Source organism: Xyrauchen texanus, chromosome 19 (assembly GCF_025860055.1).
Source record: "Xyrauchen texanus isolate HMW12.3.18 chromosome 19, RBS_HiC_50CHRs, whole genome shotgun sequence".
Lineage (NCBI taxonomy): Eukaryota > Metazoa > Chordata > Actinopteri > Cypriniformes > Catostomidae > Xyrauchen > Xyrauchen texanus.
Window position 1 is genome coordinate 21,322,277 of NC_068294.1, and position 22,171 is coordinate 21,344,447.

Sequence of the window (22,171 nt, forward strand, 5' to 3'; positions counted from 1 at the left end):
TGTAGACTTTAGCCTGCGTATTCTCAAATGTGTACTTGCTTCTTCTCAACAACAGGTGGCAGTGAAACGCATTCAGTTTCTGAGCCTCCGCACAACAGTTCGAGCAACAGCATTTATCATGTCCCATTTAGGCTATTTCCTCTTTTACAATATAATTGTAATTTACGTATGATAAACGTAATAATTTATGGGATATTTAAAATTCACGTCAGTTTATGTTGTAGATCATTTTTGGAGAAGGAAATGTATTAAACTAGTTAATCTAACGATTTTATATAGAAAAGCTGTCGATCGTTAGCCTATTAGCTGCTCTGTGGTGTTCGGTGAGTATTACATAAACACCTTTTATACGTTTATTGTACTCGTATTTAATCACTTTCGTATACTTATTTTATTTCTACAACATTTTACTTCCACAAGATAGTTGAAATAGCTTTTAGTCTGTCTTACAGTACATCTTCTCAGTGTGTCCTTTGTCGGTATACTGAAAATATCATAATATTTTCCTTTTTCTATTTCCATGCAGAATTAGGAGCCAAAGATGACCTCCAAAACGAAAGGTAATATCTTGTCGGCTACACGTATACCATGGTATTACTATGGTTTCGTGGACATTTACCATGGTACATTATATGCTTTGACATACCTCATAGTACACTGTAGACGGTAATTGTTCAGTACCTTGGTATCAAATGTGCTATGATATAACCATCACTGTACTGTGGTTTAATGACAGTTCGTATCTCCATTACACTCCTATGATCCTAGTGTGCAGAATTTCATGATGTGAAGAACAAAAAAATATTTTTTTCACTGTTTCAGTGGCAAAGTTGGGTTCCAAAAACAAAGAAGATGCTCCTCATGAGCTGGAGAGTCAGTTTATTCTGCGGCTTCCTCAGGTCAGTGCATGTGTCTTCACTCACCTATTTCAATTTCATTCACCTATTGTGGTAAAATTCAATATATATTGTTTTTTAACAATGTACATACTACCAGAACATTTCCACTTGAACCCATTTGAATAATTGATAGTTTAAGTGTGTCGTTTGATTCGAGAGTCCTGAATTCAGCATTTTATGAATGTTTATTGAGTGATACTGTAAAGGGTGTCGCACACCGAACGAGAAGCGCTGCGCCGCGTCGCGCAGCGCCATGTCTTTAAAATTCGAACACATTATTCTCTATGAGTGTACACACGCCGGCGGCGCCATTCGGCGTCTGTCCGCGGCGCCCAGCTACGACTCAGGACCTTGTTCAAAACCCTGCCGCGCCACAGAGCGCCATTTACATAGTTGTATATTAAATTTACATTTATTTGTCTCAAATCGTCGTTAATGTACATACTGACTTCACCCTGTGCTGCAATATACATTTAGTTTAATTCCTAATTTAACAGCTTGAATAAAGTCATATTGGAAAAAATATATAACAAACATAGCCCTTTTAAATCTTTCATTTTCCCCTGTTGTGCCATTTTTCAATATTCTACCATACTAACCATACTCAGTCAAAATTGTGTCTGTTTGGGAAGAATAGGAAAAACAGGGCATTTATACAAAAAAGCCTTCATAGGTTACATAGGTTAAATATACCCAAATGTAATTATGACTGTTGAAAAGTGCATAATTTAGAAGAAAATATTCACTAGTACTGTAAATTATTATAGAAAAACTAATATTAAACTAAAATATAGTACATTCATCATTCACTGAAAGAAAAACGTTGCTTTTGACAGAGAGGAGTAACCCCTAAATAAATAGCACCAGAGGGTGATACGTAACTTGTACGTAACTGCCATTATAACATTATGTTACAAAGAAATAACATATCGTCAGTTACGTATATAATAAAAAAGAATATATCAAATAACTTGTTTGGTTAACGTTTTCACTCGGGTTAGCTAAACGCTAGCTAAATAAATACTATTGTATTATGTAACATAGTTGCCAAGACAACGGATAACGTTACAACAAAATAACAGACTTAACAACGTGATAAGACACTTTTACTTGATTAAGGTTCAAACATCAGCTATTATTCAGTTAACATAAAAAATAAATAATACATCAAGTTAAAACTCACCCATCCTGCAGCTCTTCTAGACTTCTACCAGGAGTTGATTCAAAATTGAGCTTGCGCGAATAGAATGTGCGCGTCCGTTGTGCGATACCTGTGAGTTGTTCTAGACGTGGCGCTGCGCTGCGCTTCTCGTTCGGTGTGCGACCCCCTTAAGTGTTTACAAAAACAACCTAAGCCACGTTTTCATGCAACCAAATAATCAGTTTATAATCCGATTGATAGCTCAATCGGATTGAAAAGTTTTCATATAAACACAAAAATTATCCGATTGAACTGGATCCAAATGGAAATTCCATCCGATTGAAAGGGATGGTGTAGATCTATAATAATCAGTTTAAAAGGAAAATATTAGCCATGTAAACGTTTGAATATGCCTATGCCTACAATCGGATTCTAAAATAGCTTGTGTTCATGCACAGAGCAGTGGTGCATGTTTTCAAGATGATACTCATCGTTGGAACATAATTTATACAAAGTAATGACAAAACACATTATTAAGGGTATGCAGGCTCGCACTGAATACTCTCAGGGCACATATGTTCTTTCATGACATCACATAAAGCAAAAAACTATCATTCTTAATAGGGACATTAAGCAGCAGGTACGGTTATGGCGTTCTGTGTTCCATGGTGTGTATGTGACTTCACTCACTTCCTGATGTCGAAACCATAATTTCAAAAGCATTTCTTCTAAAGCAACTTCTTTGTGACAGTCGATTGTATGTAACAGATTAGGAAAGTAATGTAGAGGCCAGACCAAGATAGATGTGCTTGCGCTTAAACTAATTTCAGGGAACCTCTTACAAACGTTAATTTAAGACAGAAGTCACACTTGTTTTTGATTACATTTAGGTTCTTGAAAAGGCCTGCAGTTAATTATCATTTCTGGAGTTTTTTGCTTTAATAGAAGAGACTGAAACCTGTCATGGACTTGTCAGCCCCTGAAGAGCTGGACATTGAAGCTCAAAAAATGACAGAGAAAAGACTTATCAGCGAAACACACTCCTACGTTTTCAAAGCAAAAAGGGGTGTGAATGTGATTCGTCTCCAAATACACCATCCAAAGCACCCCCTACGAAGAAACACACACAAGGTTACGAAACGGATGACTTAACGTTATGTCAGGTTCAAAAAGCATCATCCAAATTATCAGAGAGTCATCTGATGAGATAAAAATTCAGCAAGCATCAACCTGTTGAAAGAAGCAATGGAAGTGGTGCATTCTGAAATATACAATTTTCAGAAGGAGAACGATGTTCTGAAAATAAAATGAAGCGACTTTGAAGTGGGTTTCTGAATTGGAGGATAGAATAAGCAATCAAGATCGGTACTGTCGCAGATGGACTCTTCATTTGGAGGGGCTGAACGAGATCACTGAGGACAACAATAAGACTCGGGTGATGGAGATCTGCAAAGCTGTTGCCGAGGAAGAACGTAACTTCGTAGCGAGCAATGTGGGTATTGCTCATCGACTTGGCAGACCAAGCTCAGACAACAGCAAGGGAAAGAAACCAACGGCAGTGATAAGATTCACATCCAGTACAGCGCGGAACCTCACATGGAAAGGAGCCCTGGGAAACGGCATTCTCAAGAAAAACAAGATGTACTTCAAAGAAGATCTCAGGACGAAAGATAGAGCTAAACGGTATCTCCTATGGCCTGCGATTGAAAAAGCAAGGAAAGAAGGAAAGAGAGCCTTCTTTGTTTGAATCAAGGCAATCATAGATGATAAAGAGTTTACAACTTAAACCACTGCTCTATTTGACAAGGGTTCTGTGTTTTGGCTCAAATTAAAACAGTATGGCGATGTTAAGTCTGTTTGTTGTAGGCTAATTACTATAAATTGCTATTTAGCTACAGAAACTGTTTACATTTGTTTTGTTTTTTTGTCACCACTGATAATAAGACATTATTATGTGAGGTCACATAATTGCTTTTATGAAGCACTTTGTTAATTCAATTCAGGATAACGGGGGGTCTCAAGATCAGTGACTTATTTGAGATTGATCTCTGAGCATGTTAAAGATTACCCTTTATACACTCAACACTTACATCTTTTTATTTCAGTGTTCACTTAATTGTTCTATTAAGTTTTCTTCAAGTTAATTTTTCTGTCAATGCCAGGGGTATACGAGATATGTTAAAAAAGAAAAGCTTTATTCATGTTTTGCAAAGGAAAAGAAGCAGATTTCTGTTTCATTCAAGAAACTCATGCCTGCAAAGAAGATGTGCTTCTATGGAAGAGTCAGTGGGGTTGCAAGATATTTTTATTTTATTTTTTATTTTTTGGAGCTTCTAATAGATCAGCAGGTGTCACTATTTTAAGGGATCCGTTTTCTGGACAGATATTAAATCATAAAACAGATGATCAAGGTCGGTGGATTATTCTTCTAATTGATATAAAGCAGATTAAATTAATGCTTATAAACATATATGCCACCAACAATAAAAGAACCAATGGGTACATTTTTCAGGACATTGAAGACATTCTAAATTTCCCTCTGTAGAAGTAATTTGGGGTGTGGACTTCAACACAGTGTTTGAAAAATGGCATAGATGGCCCCTTTATGTGGATTTTAGTGGAAATGAACTTATTAATTTATGTTTAAGGTTGAACATTTGGAAATATAAAAATCAGCAAATATTCTCTGAGTAATCGGGAAAAATCCTTGGAATCGCGTATTGATTTTTGGCTTATTTTTTTGAGCTATCAATCGGATTATAAACTGATTATTTGGTTGCATGAAAATGTGGCTTAGGTTGTTTTGTGCAGACTTACAGTATCACTCAATAAACATTCATAAAATGCAGAAATTCAGAACATATGAAAAATTAAGTTGACTTTGTTACTATTAAATCATCAATTTTAACTGATCACAAAGGCATATCTAGTAAGATTAATATGTCAAGTAGTCAATCAAGTTAAGAGTTAACAGAGGTTATTGGAAATTAAATAGTAGTTTTAGACATAATTAATTTTGCAATAAAATTAAGACCATAATTGACAAATAAATTGAAAAAAAAATTGACAGGGGAGTTTTATAAAACCTTTAATGATCTTGCACCCATTTTACTTGCTGTCTTCAAAGAATCGATTGATTTGGGAGAACTTCCTGCATCACTCAAGAGTAACATTAGATAAGTGATACTTAGAAAATTGGAGACCAATCAGTTTGTTAAACAATGATGACAAAATGTATTCTGTAATATTTGCAGAAAGAATAAAATAATTGATGAAGAAAAATCAGGCTTTATGAAATGACGTTATATTGGATAGAATATTAAATACATTTTAGATTTAATTGACTACAAACATTTTATTGCAGATGATGGCTTTATTGACTTTTATAAAGTGTTTGATACTATTGAACATTCTTTTATGTTTATTCTTTTATTTATAATTTTGGCTTTGTTTTGGGGGGGGCCTTAAAACGCTTTATAATGGATGCAATAATTCAGTCCAGTTGTCTCACAGTACCTGTCAGAGATTTGATAAGAGACATGGGATAAGGCAAGGATGCCCTATATCACCTTTTCTTTTTTTATTAGTTACATAAGTGATGGTAACTCATATAAAAAAAATCAAGTTTCAGGGAATCTCAGTGTTAGGCAAAGATATTAAACTTAGCATTTGCAGATGAAACCACAATGTAGAGAAATTAGATGTATAGATTAATTTTCTGAGGTATCTGGATTAAAGATGAATAAGAAGTAGTCCATCTTATTTTCTCTTAAAGACTGTGTTTTGAAAGAAATGAGTGGAATAACAATTAAAGACACTGTTACATATCTTGGTATAGTGGTTTGTAAAGATCTTAATCAAATAAACACATACAAAATGTAAGCCTATTTTTGAGAGAATTAAACACAGATTTAATATGAGGTTGATGAGAGATTTGTCCTTATTTGGCCATTTTTTATTTTCAAAAACAGAAGGAATTTCTAGGTCTGTCTATGTATCAATGTCAATGGAAGTTCCAGAAAATGTGGTCAAGGAATTGTATAAGATTCTATATGATTTCATATGTAGGAAAAAACAACACTACTTAGATAAAAATATATTATAAATAATAATAAGTAATATGGGGGCCTTGAGGTGTTAAATTATACAGACTTAAATACTGTTTTTAAAATAAAATAGATCATTGAATATAACATTAACAAAGATAGTATATGGAATATTTTTCCTAAATTTATATTTAATTCTTTGGGTGGCATTTGTTTTCTTATAAAATATAATTTTTCTATTGAAAATATCCCAACTAAACTCGCAAATGTCCACAAGCGGGCACTGCAGGCTTAGCAGTTAGTCTATAAGCACAACTTCTCACCACATCAGTATTTTGTATGATATAATAAAGATATCTCCATTGTTGTTAATGTATTCACACTTGTTGTGAATTGTATATGTTTGTACGAATTTTGTATAATTATGTATAAACTATTAATTAAAAATGAAAGTAAATGTAAGAACACGTTTTACAAGAGATGATGCAAAGTGAAGTGTAAATAGCTAAACACCCTCCTCAAATGGAAGGGTGGGTCTTTATCCCTCATCCGCTAACTCCGTAATCGTCCACAGATGCAAGGGATAATTCACCCCAGGCATCCATCTCGGCCTCGCTCTTCACCATCTTCGCTCATCCACACCCTGCTCGCCACAGACACGTTTGTGTTAAGTTGTCAGTTAATTGTCACTGAATTTCGAATTGTGAAAAGTCACATCATGTATGATCACCATCGATCATCGTTTTCACTGTTTCATTGCGGTCACGTCCGAGTACTCAAGTACTTGTGTCCATCCCTAATAGATAGCCTATTAATAAAAATACATAGGTTTCAGATGTTGGCTATTTATATCATACAAGAGTAAAACTCCTCTTCTGACAGTTATTTAACGATGCAAACACTCTTCTCTTGCTGTTTTAAATAGCCTGTTTTGTTCTTAAATAATTAAAAGTTTCATTCTGCCATGATTATTTCTTAGTGATTTTTGCTTAGCGTCCCATCCACAGCTGTTGCTTAAAGTCCCTATTATTTTGTTTCCTTATCACATCTGTAAACTCCTTTGAGACAACAAGGACAACTCTCACCCACCAGTCTAAGTACTCTCATCCAGAGAGTAACCTTCTGTTATAGTGGAGGAATGGGTATGAGGCAAATATGGTTAAGTCACACAGGGTTTTAGATGCTGCTTCGAATTCTTCATTTGCAGAGTAGAGTGAGTAACATAAGAAAGCTGTTTACAATTACTTTGGTGCCATTCTCACTTTCTCAGCCTTTCTCCGCTTCTTCAGAATGCAATGACTGACGCTCTTCTCATGCGCAGAAGTTTTGTTTGGAATACATGTAATGCACATGTCAATGAATATTTGTATAAACAATACATTTGGAATCTGTAATCTGATTCAATTTATTCATATTTATGAAAATAAGTGCATGTAAACCTAGCCATAGTGTCACAAATTATTGATAATTCAAATCAAGTCTAACTTTATTGTTGTTCAAGAAATGTGCTAACATGGGTGACAAAATGATTGTCCTCAAATCAATCCTGGTGCTATATTTGCATAAGTCAGTTTAATTGTGCAGATAGACAACACAACATTAACAATGTGTTCACAGCACACACAGAATATTGAAGGACACATTTGCAACAAGTGACAGTTTGAACATTATACACAGAACTGAATATGGTTTGTTACAAGTTAAGCTTAATCAACAGCATTTGTGGTATAATGTTGATTACTACACTACTAAATTTTGACTTGTCCCTTCTTTTCTTTAAAAAAGGCAAAAATCTGGGTTACAGTGAGTCATTACAAAGGAAGTTAATGGGGTCAATCTGTAAACATTAAAATACTCACTGTCTCAAAGTTACAGTGGGTAAGCAACCAGATTAAGCCTTAGTACCGCGGAAAGTACTGCCACTTGAAAACTTTTCACACGTGAGACACGTTCGCAAAATCACCGCTAGCAGGCGCAAAGGGACACTTTTGCCACCATCGTTTAGCAGTGTGGAGAAAGTGAGTGTTATTGTGATTAAATTGTTAATCATATTTGTATTGTATTTTTTTACATTTTGATGTTTAGAATGCAATCTATCAATAATAATTAATGGCAGCATTAAAATTATAGCTTGGTTGGCTCATGCTCTAATGTCATCCTTTTGATTCAATTAAAACTGTTGCTTCATAGGTATTAGCTATTTAATCTTTCTGAAAATCAAAAACAAATATACATTGTGAACATTCATAATTTCATTTGTTAGCCCTAATGAAAAACAAAAAACAATGCATTTAATTAATGCCGTTAACCTGTGTTATAATTGTCCCGGCTAGTCGGAAGTGTTAGACAAAAATTGTCAGACCATCTTATATTAATATATTTATACAGATCAGCCACAACTTTTAAACCACCTGTCTAATATTGTGAAGGTCCCTCTAGTGCCGCCAAAACAGCACCAACACTAGTCTTAGAATAGCATTCTTGAGTTCTGGGTTGGATGACGAATCAGATAATGGGTGTATTTACTCACAAAATGGTGAAAATGGGCAGAGATTTATACTGCTAGAATCACAAATAACAGACATTCCTCTTACAAAATTGTCTCCATTTGCAATACAGAAAGGTGTTTCAGGCTTTGCAGGAACAGTTAAAGATGTAAATAAGTTAAGATCCGGACAAATCTTAGTTGAATGCTCCAAGAAAAGCCATGCTGAAAACATCATGCATACAAATATGTTGGCAAATGTACCGATAAAGGTATTTTATCACCCATCATTGAACAGCAGCAAGGGAGTTATAAACACCAGAGAGTTACACCATATGGACGAGGCTGCAATAGCATCAGAATTAACTCAACAAGGTGTAATGAATGTCAAGAGGATCACAATCAAAAAAGAAGAACAGGTAATTAAGACATACATTACATTATAACCTTTAATAAATCCCAACCTCCGGAGAGGATCCAAATTGGATATGTGAGTGTACTGGTCAATATTTTTTATTCCAAACCCATTGAGATGCTACAACAGTCAAAAATTAAAAAGAAAAGAAATCTGCTGCAACTGTGGAGAAGAAGGACATGAACCATGGTGTTCAAAATGTAGCAACTGTTCAGCTAATCACCCACCCAAAAAAGTATGTCCAATTTGGATAAAGGAAAAAGAAATTCAAAGAATAAAATGTGTTGAAAGCATCAGCTGTGTTGAAGCATAAGAAAAGGTTGAGGAGACCCCATCCATTAACCTGAGGAAAACATATGCTTCTGTGGTGAAACCAACCATGAGCATCACTGACAGCCAGACTGACTTGACCTGGGTGAACAGTGAGAAACCACAAAATGTCAGCAACAGAACTTTTGACCCAATCAAAAAGAAGAATTAAGGAACACAAAGTCAAATAATGACAAGTCAAACCCAAGCCAAGGAAGACGAAAGATCATCAAATGAGCACAACCAGTCCTCGAGAGGGAAATGATACAACAAAATACAAGAAAAGAAAGAAAAATACAAAAACTGAACATTTAAAGAATAACGATTTTGATATGACAGAGATTGCAAAGTTGAAGCTTGTCTCCAAAATGCTATGGTAAAGGGCAGATACTTGTCTTATCTACTTGAAAATGAGGAATCATATAATTCAGTGGAACTGTTGAGGATTTAAGGCAAACTTTTCAGAACTGAAGCAACTAGCAGCTATTTTGAATCCCATTGCCTTCTGCCTCCAGGAAACCTATCAAACAATAGATAGACAACTGACACTGAAAAAGTCTATCATCTATAACACTTTTGGCAAAAATACACAATGTCCATCTGGTGGATCAGCTATATTAGTAAGACATGACAATCTACAGCCACATACCAGTAAATACAAACCTGCAAGCGGTAGCTGTACGTCTAACTCTTCGTAATAGCACAAATATGTGCTCTATTTATATACCCCCTGATGCCTCTGTGACAACACGAACTAAACAAAATGGTAGAACAGTTACCTTCACCATACGTATGAATGTATTAATGGGTGACTTTAATAGCCACAGCACATTCATCACCCACTGATATGCAACAAGACACTTCAAGATGGCAATTGAAAAAAAGCGAATTGGTATAATTTCCAAAAACTTTGTTATGAGAAGTTCAGTATAGACTGGCAAGAATATCAAGATCTGATAAAGCAATTCACTGATATTCTGATTGAAATAGCAGAAAAATCTGTGCCAAAAACATCAACAAAGTCATGATGTCGGAGAAACCCATGGTTCAGTGAAGACTGTAATATGGCTATTGCTGATCGGAAGAAGGCAGAAAGAACCTTTAATAAACATCCAGCAACCAAAAATCTCATCAGATTGAAAATGTATAGAGCACAAGCACAAAGAATTATTAATGAAACAAAGAAGCAGATTTGGAAAAAATACCTATCAAGTTTAACGTCACAGACACCAACAAAGAAAGTATGGGATATGACGAAAAGATGAAAAATAAGGAAGGAGGACTACAAATACAACATATACAAAATCAGGATACATTACTAACATCGAAACAGGATTTTGCTAATAAACTGGCAGAGACATTAAAGAGAAATTCATCACTAGAATACGGCCTTCCCATATTTAAAAATACAAATAAATCTTCGGATAACACCAAACTGTATAATCAGCCTTTTACAAAGGAAGAACTTCTGAAAGCTATTAAAAACTCAATGACACTGCAGTTAGGCCTGATCCAATTCACTATCAGTTCCTGAAACCTCTACCCCAAAATATACTATTGATCCTACTGAATGTACTCAATAGCATTTGGAAATCAGGAAAAATACCAGCTAACTGGAAAGAAGCAACCGTTATACCAATACCTAAACCAGGAAAAGACCAGACTGACCCAAACAGCTATCACCTAATAGCCTTAACCATCTGCCTATGCAAAACCATGGAATGAATGATTAAAAGATCAGTAAATATCAATGTGGATGTAGACGAGGGGAAAGTCTTTTGTTCGAGATGGTTTATTAAAAAAGAACATGTAGTAGCAGTATTTTTTAAGCTTATGATAGTACGTGGAGGTATGGCATTCTAAAAGATTTGTACAATATGGGTTTCAGGGGATGTCTACCCATTTTTATTTCCAATTTGTTATCTAATAGAGTTTTTTGTGTTCGAGTAAGAAACGTGCTATCTGAATTGCATGTACAAGAATCACGAGAGGCCCAAGGAAGTGTACTTTTAGTAACTATTAATTAATCTATTAATTAGCATTACAATTAACAGGATTGTAAATGTTATGGGGCCAAATATATTCTGTAGCCTATATGTAGATGATGTTTGTTATAAAGGCAAAAATATTAACGTAATTCACCGACAAATACAAATGTGTATAAATAAAATGTATGACTGGTCAGTTCAAAATGGATTTACATTTTCTCAATCAAAAACCGTATGTATGCATTTTTGTATTTTGAGATCTATGCACCTCGAGCCAGAACTCTTTTTGGAAAAGGAACCTATAAAAGTCATAAAAGAGATCAAATTCCTTGGACTTTTGATAATAAACTATCCTTCATTCCTCCTATCAAAATGCTGTGGAATAGATGCTTCAAAGCAATGGATATTATAAAAGTACTAGCAAGGATCAAATGGGGTGCAGATTGTGAAGTACTCTTGAGACTATAGGACACTTGTTCGATCAAAAATGGACTATGGGAGTGCAGTGTATGGATCTGCCAGGAAGTCATATATTCAAATGTTGGATTCAGTACATCATAGAGGATTGAGGAGCTCTCTGATCCAAAGCATGTATACAGAAGCAAGATAACATCACTATATAAAAGAAGGCTGAAATTGGCCATTAAATATGCAGTTAAACGAAAAGCTAATGAAAGTAACCCAGCATATCCTTCAGTCTTTCATCCTCAACATTCACACCGGTATGAATCCAGACACATCAGTCCTTTTAGAATTTGCACAAAATCACACTTAGAGGACATTAATCTGGATATCCTAACATTGACACATCTGTCCCTGTACCGCCCTGGAATATTAAAATACCAACTATCATGATGAACCTGGCTCAGTATACTAAAAAGATAAATCATCCAAACGTCTACCAGGAGAAATTCCTGGCCATAAGATGCAGCTTACAATCTCATGTACCAGTGTACACAGACTGATCAAAGTCAGACAGTCATGTATCTGCTGCAGTAGTGATTGGCCCAAAACGTTTTGGCAAGTGTATTCCTTGACAAAGTTCAATTTTCACAGCAGAAGCTTGTGCATTATTACTAGCTTTAGAACAAATAGAAAAGGAACAACCACGTCACTTTCTAATTTGTACACATTCTAAATCCTGCCTGCAAGCACTAGAATCTCTGAAAACAGAACAACCTACAATTATTAGTATAATTGGAAAAGTGGACTCTTTAAAAAAAAAATAAGATTTCAATATTGTCTTTTGTTGGCTACCAGGCCGTATGGGATTGGCTGTCAATGAACAGGCAGATAAAGCGGCTAAGGAAGCACTTCAGTTGGACATGACAGAATGTAATATACCTGCATCTGATGTTAAACCCACGTTGAATCTGTACATTCACAACAAATGGCGAATGGAATGGAATGAATGCATATATAACAAACTATATGAAGTGAACCCAGTACTAAATCAAGGAGTTTATTATTTCCTCTTTGAAAATAGACCAGGTTGTATATACGAGATGTCGAATTGGTCATTCAAGACTCACTCATTCATACCTATTGAAAGGGGAAGAGAAACCGGTTTGTAATCTATGCAAGAATTTCTTGAGAGTAAAACATATTTTGATAGAATGTCCATATCTAAATTATATTAGACAACGCTTTTATTCAGAAAATATATGTATGGACATTTTCAAAAAGGTCTCTCCGGGAAAATTTTTGAATTCCTATCACATACTAAACTGTAAAACACTATATAATTGTTATTACTTCTACTGTTATTATTGTTATATGGATTTTTGTATCTGTCAAACTATTGTTAACATTGTTTATTTGAACACTGTCATCTTTGCCATGAATATAGCCATTGCTGCTGATTTGGCATCAAAAATATAAATAAATATATACATTTTGAATACATTATACACAGAAATCGAGCAACGCAACAAAGTCTCCCATTACAATGACTGCTGTCACTCACTGCAGGTTTACACTGTTTGAGACCTCCATTATAAGCTTCACATGTCTGCTTTTAAACTCTCCAAATATTGGCCCCATTCACTTGTGTGTCTCAATGTAACCTCGATTTCTTTTTTCAGTCAAAATGTTTTTTGTGGTAATCAACATTATTCCACAAATTCTGTTGATTGAGCTTAACTTTAATTTTGTATAATGGAATCATGGTATGATTTTAGGAATACGCCTCTACAGTAAGACGGATCGCCCAGTCTAGCAGCATGAACATGAAAGACAGACTTACTATAGAGTTGCATGGTAAGTGCAGAGAAACGTAAAGTTATGTGAGATGAACAGTCAGTATATCTGTACATTGTACATATTGAATTTCAATTTACACACCCTGAAATTATAAATCACTTATTTGTAAAAATGTTGATGACTTGTTATGTATAATACTATATATGTCATCTGTTTCCATTGCACAAATATCTATTATGTTTTTTTGCCACATTCCTAGCTGATGGTCGCCATGGGATTGTACGTGTGGACCGTGTCCCTTTAGCTTGTAAATTAGTGGATTTACCCTGCATCCTGGAATCGCTAAAAACTGTTGACAAAAAGACCCTCTACAAAACTGCTGATATCTGTCAGGTAAGTTCTCCCAACATTTTATCTAGACAGAGAAAAGAGGCAGTTTGAGTTTCACCCCCACTGAAATGTCTTAAAAAATGTCCAACGTTGCTTTGGACTAAATTGCCTCTTTGCAATCTTAGATTATTTATTGTGTAATGTGGATATGCAGACATTAATATGAGCTTCAGCAAGCCCTCATGGCCAAATCACTATTAATTCTCCTGTTTTAAGATGCTAGTATGCACTTTGGATGGAGACCTCTACCCTCCTCTAGAGGAGCCCACTGGCACTACAGACTCCAAAAGCAAAAAGAAAGACAAGGACAAAGACAAGAAGTTTGTCTGGAACCACGGCAGTAAGTACCTCTCCTGCTGGTAATTGGTTTGGGGCGAATGAGGAGACAGTCTATGCGTAACTGAGTGATTGAACCCATTTAATGTCCAATTACATCTGTCTTCAGTTACTCTCCCGCTGAAGAATACGAGAAAGAGGCGGTTCAGGAAGACAGCGAGGAAGAAGGTAACCTCGTTTCATTTAACTCAAGCATATCCCCCATTCTTCTGCGTTTCTGAAGGATTATACTATCCTTTATAATCCAAAGGTAGAGAAAAAAAATGATCTTCCTGGAAAAGAGAAATAAGTTTATGGTAAAGCCAAGATTTACATATAAATTAAGCATCTCCATCTTCATTTGCCACCAAGGCATGCAAGAAAGCAGTTTGGCTGTTGCACTGATTTAAGTGACAGCGAGTAAGTTAGTGGAAGGATCTTCTCTGACTCTTGAATAACTGTCCTTTAAGTTGCTGCTAGCTACTGATTTGGCTCCCTTTTTTAATCGCTAATGTGTTTTTGGCAAGCAGCCAGCCTCTACTGTTAGTACTATGTGTGCGTTTGGATGCGTGCATGCAGCAAGTACGCTTTTCTTGGGACTGAATTCTAATCTGATTTATCCTGACCTGCAGTACATTGAGTCTCCTGATGTGGAAAAGGAGGTGAAGAGGCTCTTGAGCACAGATGCCGAAGCCGTCAGTGTTCGTATCCTTTTACCACAAATGCTGTCCATTCCATTGTTTTATTTAGTTTGTTTTCTCCTCTTGTGTTTTGTTGCTGCAAATCCTATGTCCAATTTAGATGAAAGTGTCATTGCTATTGTAGAAATCTCCAGACTTCTTTTATGTCATGCCAAGCCTTTCTACCAGGTGGCAGACTTGCTCACAAAATATATTGAGTAATTGGGAAGGAAGTGGATATGAAGCTCAGTATGGCAGTCAGTGAAAGAGGGAAAAAAAGGTGACATGAGTCCCGTACAAATTTGTGGAGCTCATTGCACAGGTATGTAGCAAACAAGAGAATGAGCTGGTTGAAAAACCCAGAGGGATGAAGAGATAAAGGAAATATTGGGTTATGATAAAGGGATTATTATTGGTTTATAAACCTTGACCCAATGGTCAGGATGGGAGGTGATTAATGAGGATGAGTTCAAAGAACCTGACAACAACTTATCCCTGTCGAACCTGGATTCCTCACCTGGAACCTCCGGACACAAGGGTCACGGCTCATCGGGTAAGTGATCCGATCAGAGACCTTCATAAAACACAGATTGCTTTTGAATTTTTCTTACGCTCTCTCTGTCATAAATTCTTAATAATTACCAGCATCAATCCCTTTTCTCTCCAAACTTAGTCCAGCACGATGAGCTTCGAGAGATCTTCAACGACATCAGTAGTAGCAGTGAAGATGAGGACGAGGAGGGAGACCGCCATGACGATGAAGATCTTAACATCATGGACCCTGAAGATGACATGGTCAGGCAGCTCCATGAGAAACTTAATGAGACTGATGGAGGAAGAGACGAGAACGACAGGAACAATCAGATCGGTAGGAAGGCAGTACAGGCGTTGTTATGATCAAATACTGCATGTCATTAGGACTGCAGCTCAAGCCCAATTTAAAATTGCAATTCAGTATCCCAGGGAGACAAGCCACCAGACAAACAACAGCCAACTGAATGCTGAATTTAGGGTCAGATTTCGGTATCGATTGTTTAGTGGAGTTGATGGATGCAGTTGACCTTGGCTTCATCTCTCAAGCCGGCCTCCTGACAGCTCTCTGCCTCTATGCTGGCAGGGTGTCTTCAACGTCACATTGGCATTAGGCTAAAACAGGCAAAAATTAAAAATGCTGCTCAGAATTGTGCCACCACACCTTTTGTTTACACATTCTGGAAAGGGTTAAACCATAGAGTTACCTTATTTCATCAGATGTCTTGTTAATATTGTTTTGATACAACACGGGAACATTATTACTTGTCTTACGAAACAATGTTTTGAAAGGGATAGTTCACCCAAATATTTTCTAACCGTCATGCTATCCCAGTGTATGACTTACTTCTGCTGAACACAGACAAGATTTTTAGATGAATATATGAGGTCTGTTTGGTCCAAACAATGTAAGTGAATGTTGACCAGAACTTTAAAGCTCAAAAAATCACATTAAGGCTACATAAAATAATCCAATATTCCAGTGGTTTAATCAATGTCTTCAGAAGTGATATGATAAGTGTCGGTGAGAAACCGATCAATATTTAAAGCCTCTTTCCCACCTACAGTCCCGGTACTTTTCACTTAGTAACTTTCTTAGAACTACTATGAGGAACGAAACACCCGAGGAGACTTTTCATCTTTTGCATTTGCATTCACAAAACTAACCCCTGTAGTGACATTTTCTATTATCGACCATTTTTCTTCTGACATTTCTGGTACGCATGATTCAACAGCAGCGAAATCAACAACATCGACAGAGGACGCCAGGATCTGAGCTACATTTTTGTTAACTTTGGCTGTATCCGAAAACAAATGCAGCTGCCTTGCTGCCTTACCAGTTTATGGTTTAAACAACAGCATTATTGGATTAAATCAAATCAAATCACTTTATTGTCACACGACCATATGCACAAGTGCAACAGTGGATGAAAGTCTTGTGTGCAGTTCCGAGCAACATAGCAGTCATGACAGTGACGAGACATATACCAATTACAATAAACAACATATTTACACATTTTATATACACAATTTACATATCAAATGTACACATAATTACACAACACAATAATAATATACAATGTACAGTAAACAATACAAACAATATAGAATGCACATACAAAAAAAATAAAAAGTATATAAAAAAATAATAATATACTGTATATATACAGTAGTTGAAATAATAAGATTAATAAAGTGCAGTGCTGATGTATATTGATCGTGAGAGATTAAGTGTTCAAAAGTCTGATTACTTGGGGGAAGAAGCTGTCATGTAGTCAGCTGGTGCGGGTCCTGATGCTGCGATATCGCCTGCCTGATGGTAGCAGTGAGAACAGACCATGACTCGGGTGACTGGAGTCTCGGATGATCCTCCGAGCTTTTTTCACACACCGCCTGTTATATATGTCCTGAAGGGAGGGAAGCTCACCTCCGATGATGTGTCTGGCAGTTCACACAACCCTTTGCAGGGCTTTGCGGTTGTGGGCGGTGCTATTGCCGTACTAGGCGGTGATGCAGCCAGTCAGGATGCTCCCTACAGTACTAGTGTAGAACCGTGTGAGGATGTGGCGGTTCATTCCAAACTTCCTCAGCCGTCTCAGGAAGAAGAGGCGCGTGATGAGCCTTCTTCACAATGGCCTCAGTGTGGACGGACCATGTGAGTTCCTCAGTAATGTGGACACCGAGGAACTTGAAACTGCTGACTCTCTCCACCGGTGCTCCATTAATGGTGATGGGGCTGTGTTCTCTGTCTTTCTTCCTGAAGTCCACTACAAGCTCCTTGGTTTTACTGATGTTGAGGGAGAGGTTGTGCTCCTGACACCAGCGTGTCAGAGTGTGCACCTCCTCTCTGTAGGCTGTTTCATCAGTGATCAGACCTACCACCGTCGTATCATCAGCAAACTCAATGATGGCATTGGAGCTATGTGTTGCCACACAGTCAGGTGTGTGTATAGGGATTAGTGGAACTCTTAAGAAAACTGGTCTCTGAACTGGTCTCTTTAAAAAGCATTTTATTCCATCCTACGTCATTATACAGCCAACAAAGGCAGCATTTTCCCATTTTCAGACTTTGCTATCTTCAGGCACAGTTTGGCACGTGAATGATGCGTGTGGTGCTGCAGCCAGAGTAAGAGGAGAGACACCTCGCTGCCATGCAGTACACACTGAACTCTGTGAACAACATGTTGAAAATGCAATATAAACCTATTTATTAAGTTGTTCTTTTACAGTAAAGGCTTTTATGACACAACATTAATGACTGTAGTGAAATACTCACACATTTACTTAAAGCAGACGTCTTGATGCAAGTTAACCACATAATAACTGGCACGCAATATTTCCCTCATGTACACTTGATTTCATGACTGTTAAGTGTATAATAGAGTTAAATTTCCCACTCTCGATAAACATCTGATTATTTATATTCGTCATCCCAGGAAAAATTCTGTGTAGTAATCCAGAAATCACTTTATTTTCTGAATAGTCACACAGTACAAACAGTACATATGTCTCCTGGTGAAGTCACCCACACACCCACACACATGTGAAATGGGTGATCCTGTTTATATACATTTATTTTATTTCTTTTAAGGAAATTTTAAAATCCTCTGAGTAGCAAGCTAGCGGCTAGTTGTTTACAAATGGCAGCTGTCGACTCTTCTCCTTTCTCAATGCTTTGTGCGTCATAGGTTTTTGGACAATCACAGGCTGCAGCACCTCCCACAGTCTCCCACAGTCCCTATACGCCCCCAAAGTACCTACTCCAGAGTATGAGTTAAAAATCCTCCAAAAATGGCTCAGAGGAACTATAGTTCCTTGGGTGTAAAAGCAACAAAAAGTACTAGTCCCAAGTTAAAGTACCTAAAACATGCTTTAGCCACTGCAGTGAGTAAGGGCCTTATGCCCCAAAAGTACCCACCCCATAGTAGGAGTTAAAAATATCTTAACACAGCTACGAGGAACTATAGTTCCTTAGGTGCAAAAGCGATGAAAAGTACTAGTCCATGGGGGAAAGCTTTAGCCCCTGCAGTGGGAATGGGCCTTAAGTCCTTTTTCAGTATAAATCTCCACTTTCACTTTTGCATTCTTTCACATTTTGAAAGTGAAAGTGGAGATTTATAGTAAAAAAAAAAAGGATTTAAATATTTATCTGTTTCTCAACCGATGCTGTTGGAGCATAAATAATTTTTAATTTGAATATTTATACTTAGTACTGGTACTTTTGACAAGTACATGTACTTTTGTCATCCCTACTGTCTAGGTAGGCAGCTCATTTGGATTTGAGAAATGGCCATATTCTCTTGATAAATAATATTGTATCTGTTGTAAATTAAAGAGAGGTGTTTTAAAATTTAAGTCATGTACTGCATTTCCAAATGCCCGAGAGTATTCTCAGCTTTATTGATCATTGACAGAATGTTCTTAAATGTCTGGCAGTTCTTATCTATTATACACAAATACATTGAATAGGTGTGTGTGTGCTCTCTAAATATGTTTCAGAATTCGTATTCTCTGTCAGTGCAGATTGTAAGAGCTGCTGTTCGGTATTTATGCAGCCTGAAGGGTTGAGCATTAGAGCGTGATGGATTCTCAGATAATTGGGACCTCCGATAAAAGGAGCATTTGCTGATATACTAGCTCTCAAATGAAAAAGAATGCTCAATAGGACATCAGGGTCTATTACTAAACTATGCATGTTAACTAGGGCTCATATGTAGGGCTCACAGACTCTGTTTGATTTGCAGTAATGGAGTACCAAATGCAGATCAACAATCTGAAGGCCAAGCTGCAGGAGACACGTGCCCGCAAAAAGCAACAAGAGAAATTGATCATGGAGGTGGAAAATCAAGCTCTGAGAGTGAGTTTTATTGACCTACAGACACTAAAATGCACTAAAAGGTACAAATGTTCCTGCCCCTGCAAGAGACACTGGCACACTACATCATGTAAACGCCTAACCTTGGCTACATAGACTTGTGCAGTTCAAAAGGCCCAAGAAAGTCTTTTTATGCATAAATATTACATTTCTGCAATCAGCTTTCTTTATATAACTCACAAAAAGCATATAAATTAATTTCTCTGCTAACTGCTCCATTGGGAGGATTTAGGATCTGTACAACAGCATCAGATGTGTGGTTTAATGGTGTCATTTCAACTGGGCTTTGAGCACTGCACTGGCTACATTTGTCCGCTGCCATTACAGTCGCAACGGACAGGCAAAGGTCATGCTCTTCTGAGCTCATTTACTTGATTTGTGTATAAGCAGCCCAGACATTCATAAATGGCTCATATCAGCTCTCTCTTTCCCTTACAGTATCGTTTCCAGACTCTCTTGAATGATATGATCAATCAAGAGGAGCAAGAGATGGAACAGGTTTGTTTACATGCAAACCCAAAGGCCTGCATGAATGTAGCATTCAAAATCATTAACTCTCAATTACTTCCACATAATCTTATTGCTTTTGCTGAATGTAATTTTCATTATTGAATACTGGTGAGTAGAAGAGCTGTTATTGCATTACCTTTTGTTGTTTTTGTTTTTTTATTCACCCCAACCATTGGCCCTTGATCAATAATAATTGTAATTTTCTCCTTCATCTGTTTGTTTACGGCTAAACTGACTAATAATGGCGTAAGGGGAAGAAAGTAACAACGTTGGAGGTGTAGTTGATCATATTTTACTTGGACTTCAATTGTACCCCTACATTTAGTCATCCATCACTGCTATTCTGTTCCTACAGCTGGCCTCCCTGCAAGAGCAGCTGGACTCACTGATCGAGAAGTGATCCTTGACAGTTACCAAGAAGACACAATGCAAAGAACCACCCAGCGATGACTGCTGGATGCATCACCATGTCATAACTGAATTGGAACTTTTAAGAGTTTCCGTAAATTCTAATGGATTCAACGTTTCTGTAATGCCTAATCATGCCTCTTAGGTTTTATATACAGTATGTAATTTTATGTGGGACTACTTTAAACAGTAGCATTTTTGAGTAAACTGCAGTATTTCAAATAAATTGGTAGTTGTAACCTGACATGTCCATGAGATATTTTTAATAAACATCAAGACTTCAGGTTCAAAGTTGTGTAAATTAGCTGATTGGCCCGCCATCGGGCTGATGAGAAAAACAATTATTGTCAAAGTAAACCAACACAAAATATGAAACGTTTGAAATCTTAGAAGCAGTACTTTACAGTGAATCTATGCATTATGGCCTAAACTGAACAAGTGCTTTGAAATAAGCAGACAAATCAGAAGTTTTCCATTTTGATAATGTATGAAAAAATTTGCACTGTACATACAGGGCATCCGGAAAGTATTCACAGAACTTCACTTTTTCCACATTGCGTTATGTTACAGCCTTATTCCAAAATTTATTAAATTCTTTATTTTCCTCAAAATTCTAAAAACAATACCCCATAATGATAACGGGAAAGAAGTTTGTTTGAAAATGAAAAAATCACATGTACATAAGTATTCAGTTGATTGGACATGATTTGGAAAGGCACACACCGGTCTATATAAGATCCCACAGTTAACAGTGCATGTCAGAGCACAAACCAAACCATGAAGTCCAACGAATTGTCTGTAGACCTCCGAAACAGGATTGTATCGAGGCACAGATCTGGGGAAGGCTGCAGAAAAATGTCTGTAGCATTTAAAGTCCCAATGAGCACAGTGGCCTCTATCATCCATAAATGGAAGAAGTTTGAAACCACCAGGACTCTTCCTTGAGCTGGTCGCCTGGCCAAACTGAGCGATCGGGAGAGAAGGGCCTTAGACAGGGAGGTGACCAAGAACCCGATGGTCACTCTGACAGAGCTCCAGCATTTCTCTGTGGAGAGAGGAGAACCTTCCAGAAGAACAACCATCTCTGCAGCACTCCACCAATCAGGCCTATATGGTAGAGTGGCCAGACTGAAGCCACTCCTCAGTAAAAGGCACATGACAGCCTGCCTGGAGTGTGCCAAAAGGCACCTGAAGGACTCTCAGACTATGAGAAACAAAATTATCTGGTGTGATGAAACAAAGATTGAACGTTTTGGCCTGAATGGCAAGCGTCATGTCTGGAGGAAACCATCATCACCTGACCAATACCATCCTTACAGTGAAGCATGGTGGTGGCAGCATCATTCTGTGGGGATGTTTTTCAGCCGCAGGAACTGGGAGACTATTTCAAACAAACTTCTTTCACGTTGTCATTATGGGGTATTGTTTGTAGAATTTTGTGGAAAATAATGAATTTAATCCATTTTGGAATAAGGCT

The 22,171-nt window shown here is 37.0% G+C and overlaps 1 protein-coding gene across 1 annotated transcript; it reads left to right on the forward strand.

The window, feature by feature from the left end:
* The first annotated feature begins 89 nt into the window (after positions 1 to 89).
* On the forward strand, positions 90 to 21,115 carry LOC127659896 (transcription initiation factor TFIID subunit 7-like). Its single transcript, XM_052149874.1, has 13 exons — positions 90 to 323; positions 527 to 560; positions 823 to 899; positions 13,464 to 13,542; positions 13,745 to 13,878; positions 14,092 to 14,215; positions 14,321 to 14,379; positions 14,823 to 14,895; positions 15,313 to 15,423; positions 15,544 to 15,738; positions 19,646 to 19,758; positions 20,215 to 20,274; positions 20,642 to 21,115. The coding sequence occupies exons 2-13, from the start codon at positions 542 to 544 to the stop codon at positions 20,684 to 20,686; spliced, it is 1,089 nt and encodes a 362-aa protein (XP_052005834.1). The 5' UTR covers positions 90 to 323; positions 527 to 541; the 3' UTR covers positions 20,687 to 21,115.
* Positions 21,116 to 22,171: the final 1,056 nt, after the last annotated feature.

Coding starts and splice junctions, on each gene's coding strand:
- LOC127659896 (XM_052149874.1), top strand. Junction 900..13,463: donor TTATTCTGCGGCTTCCTCAG/GTCAGTGCATGT, acceptor GTATGATTTTAG/GAATACGCCTCTACAGTAAG. Junction 13,879..14,091: donor AAACTGCTGATATCTGTCAG/GTAAGTTCTCCC, acceptor TCCTGTTTTAAG/ATGCTAGTATGCACTTTGGA.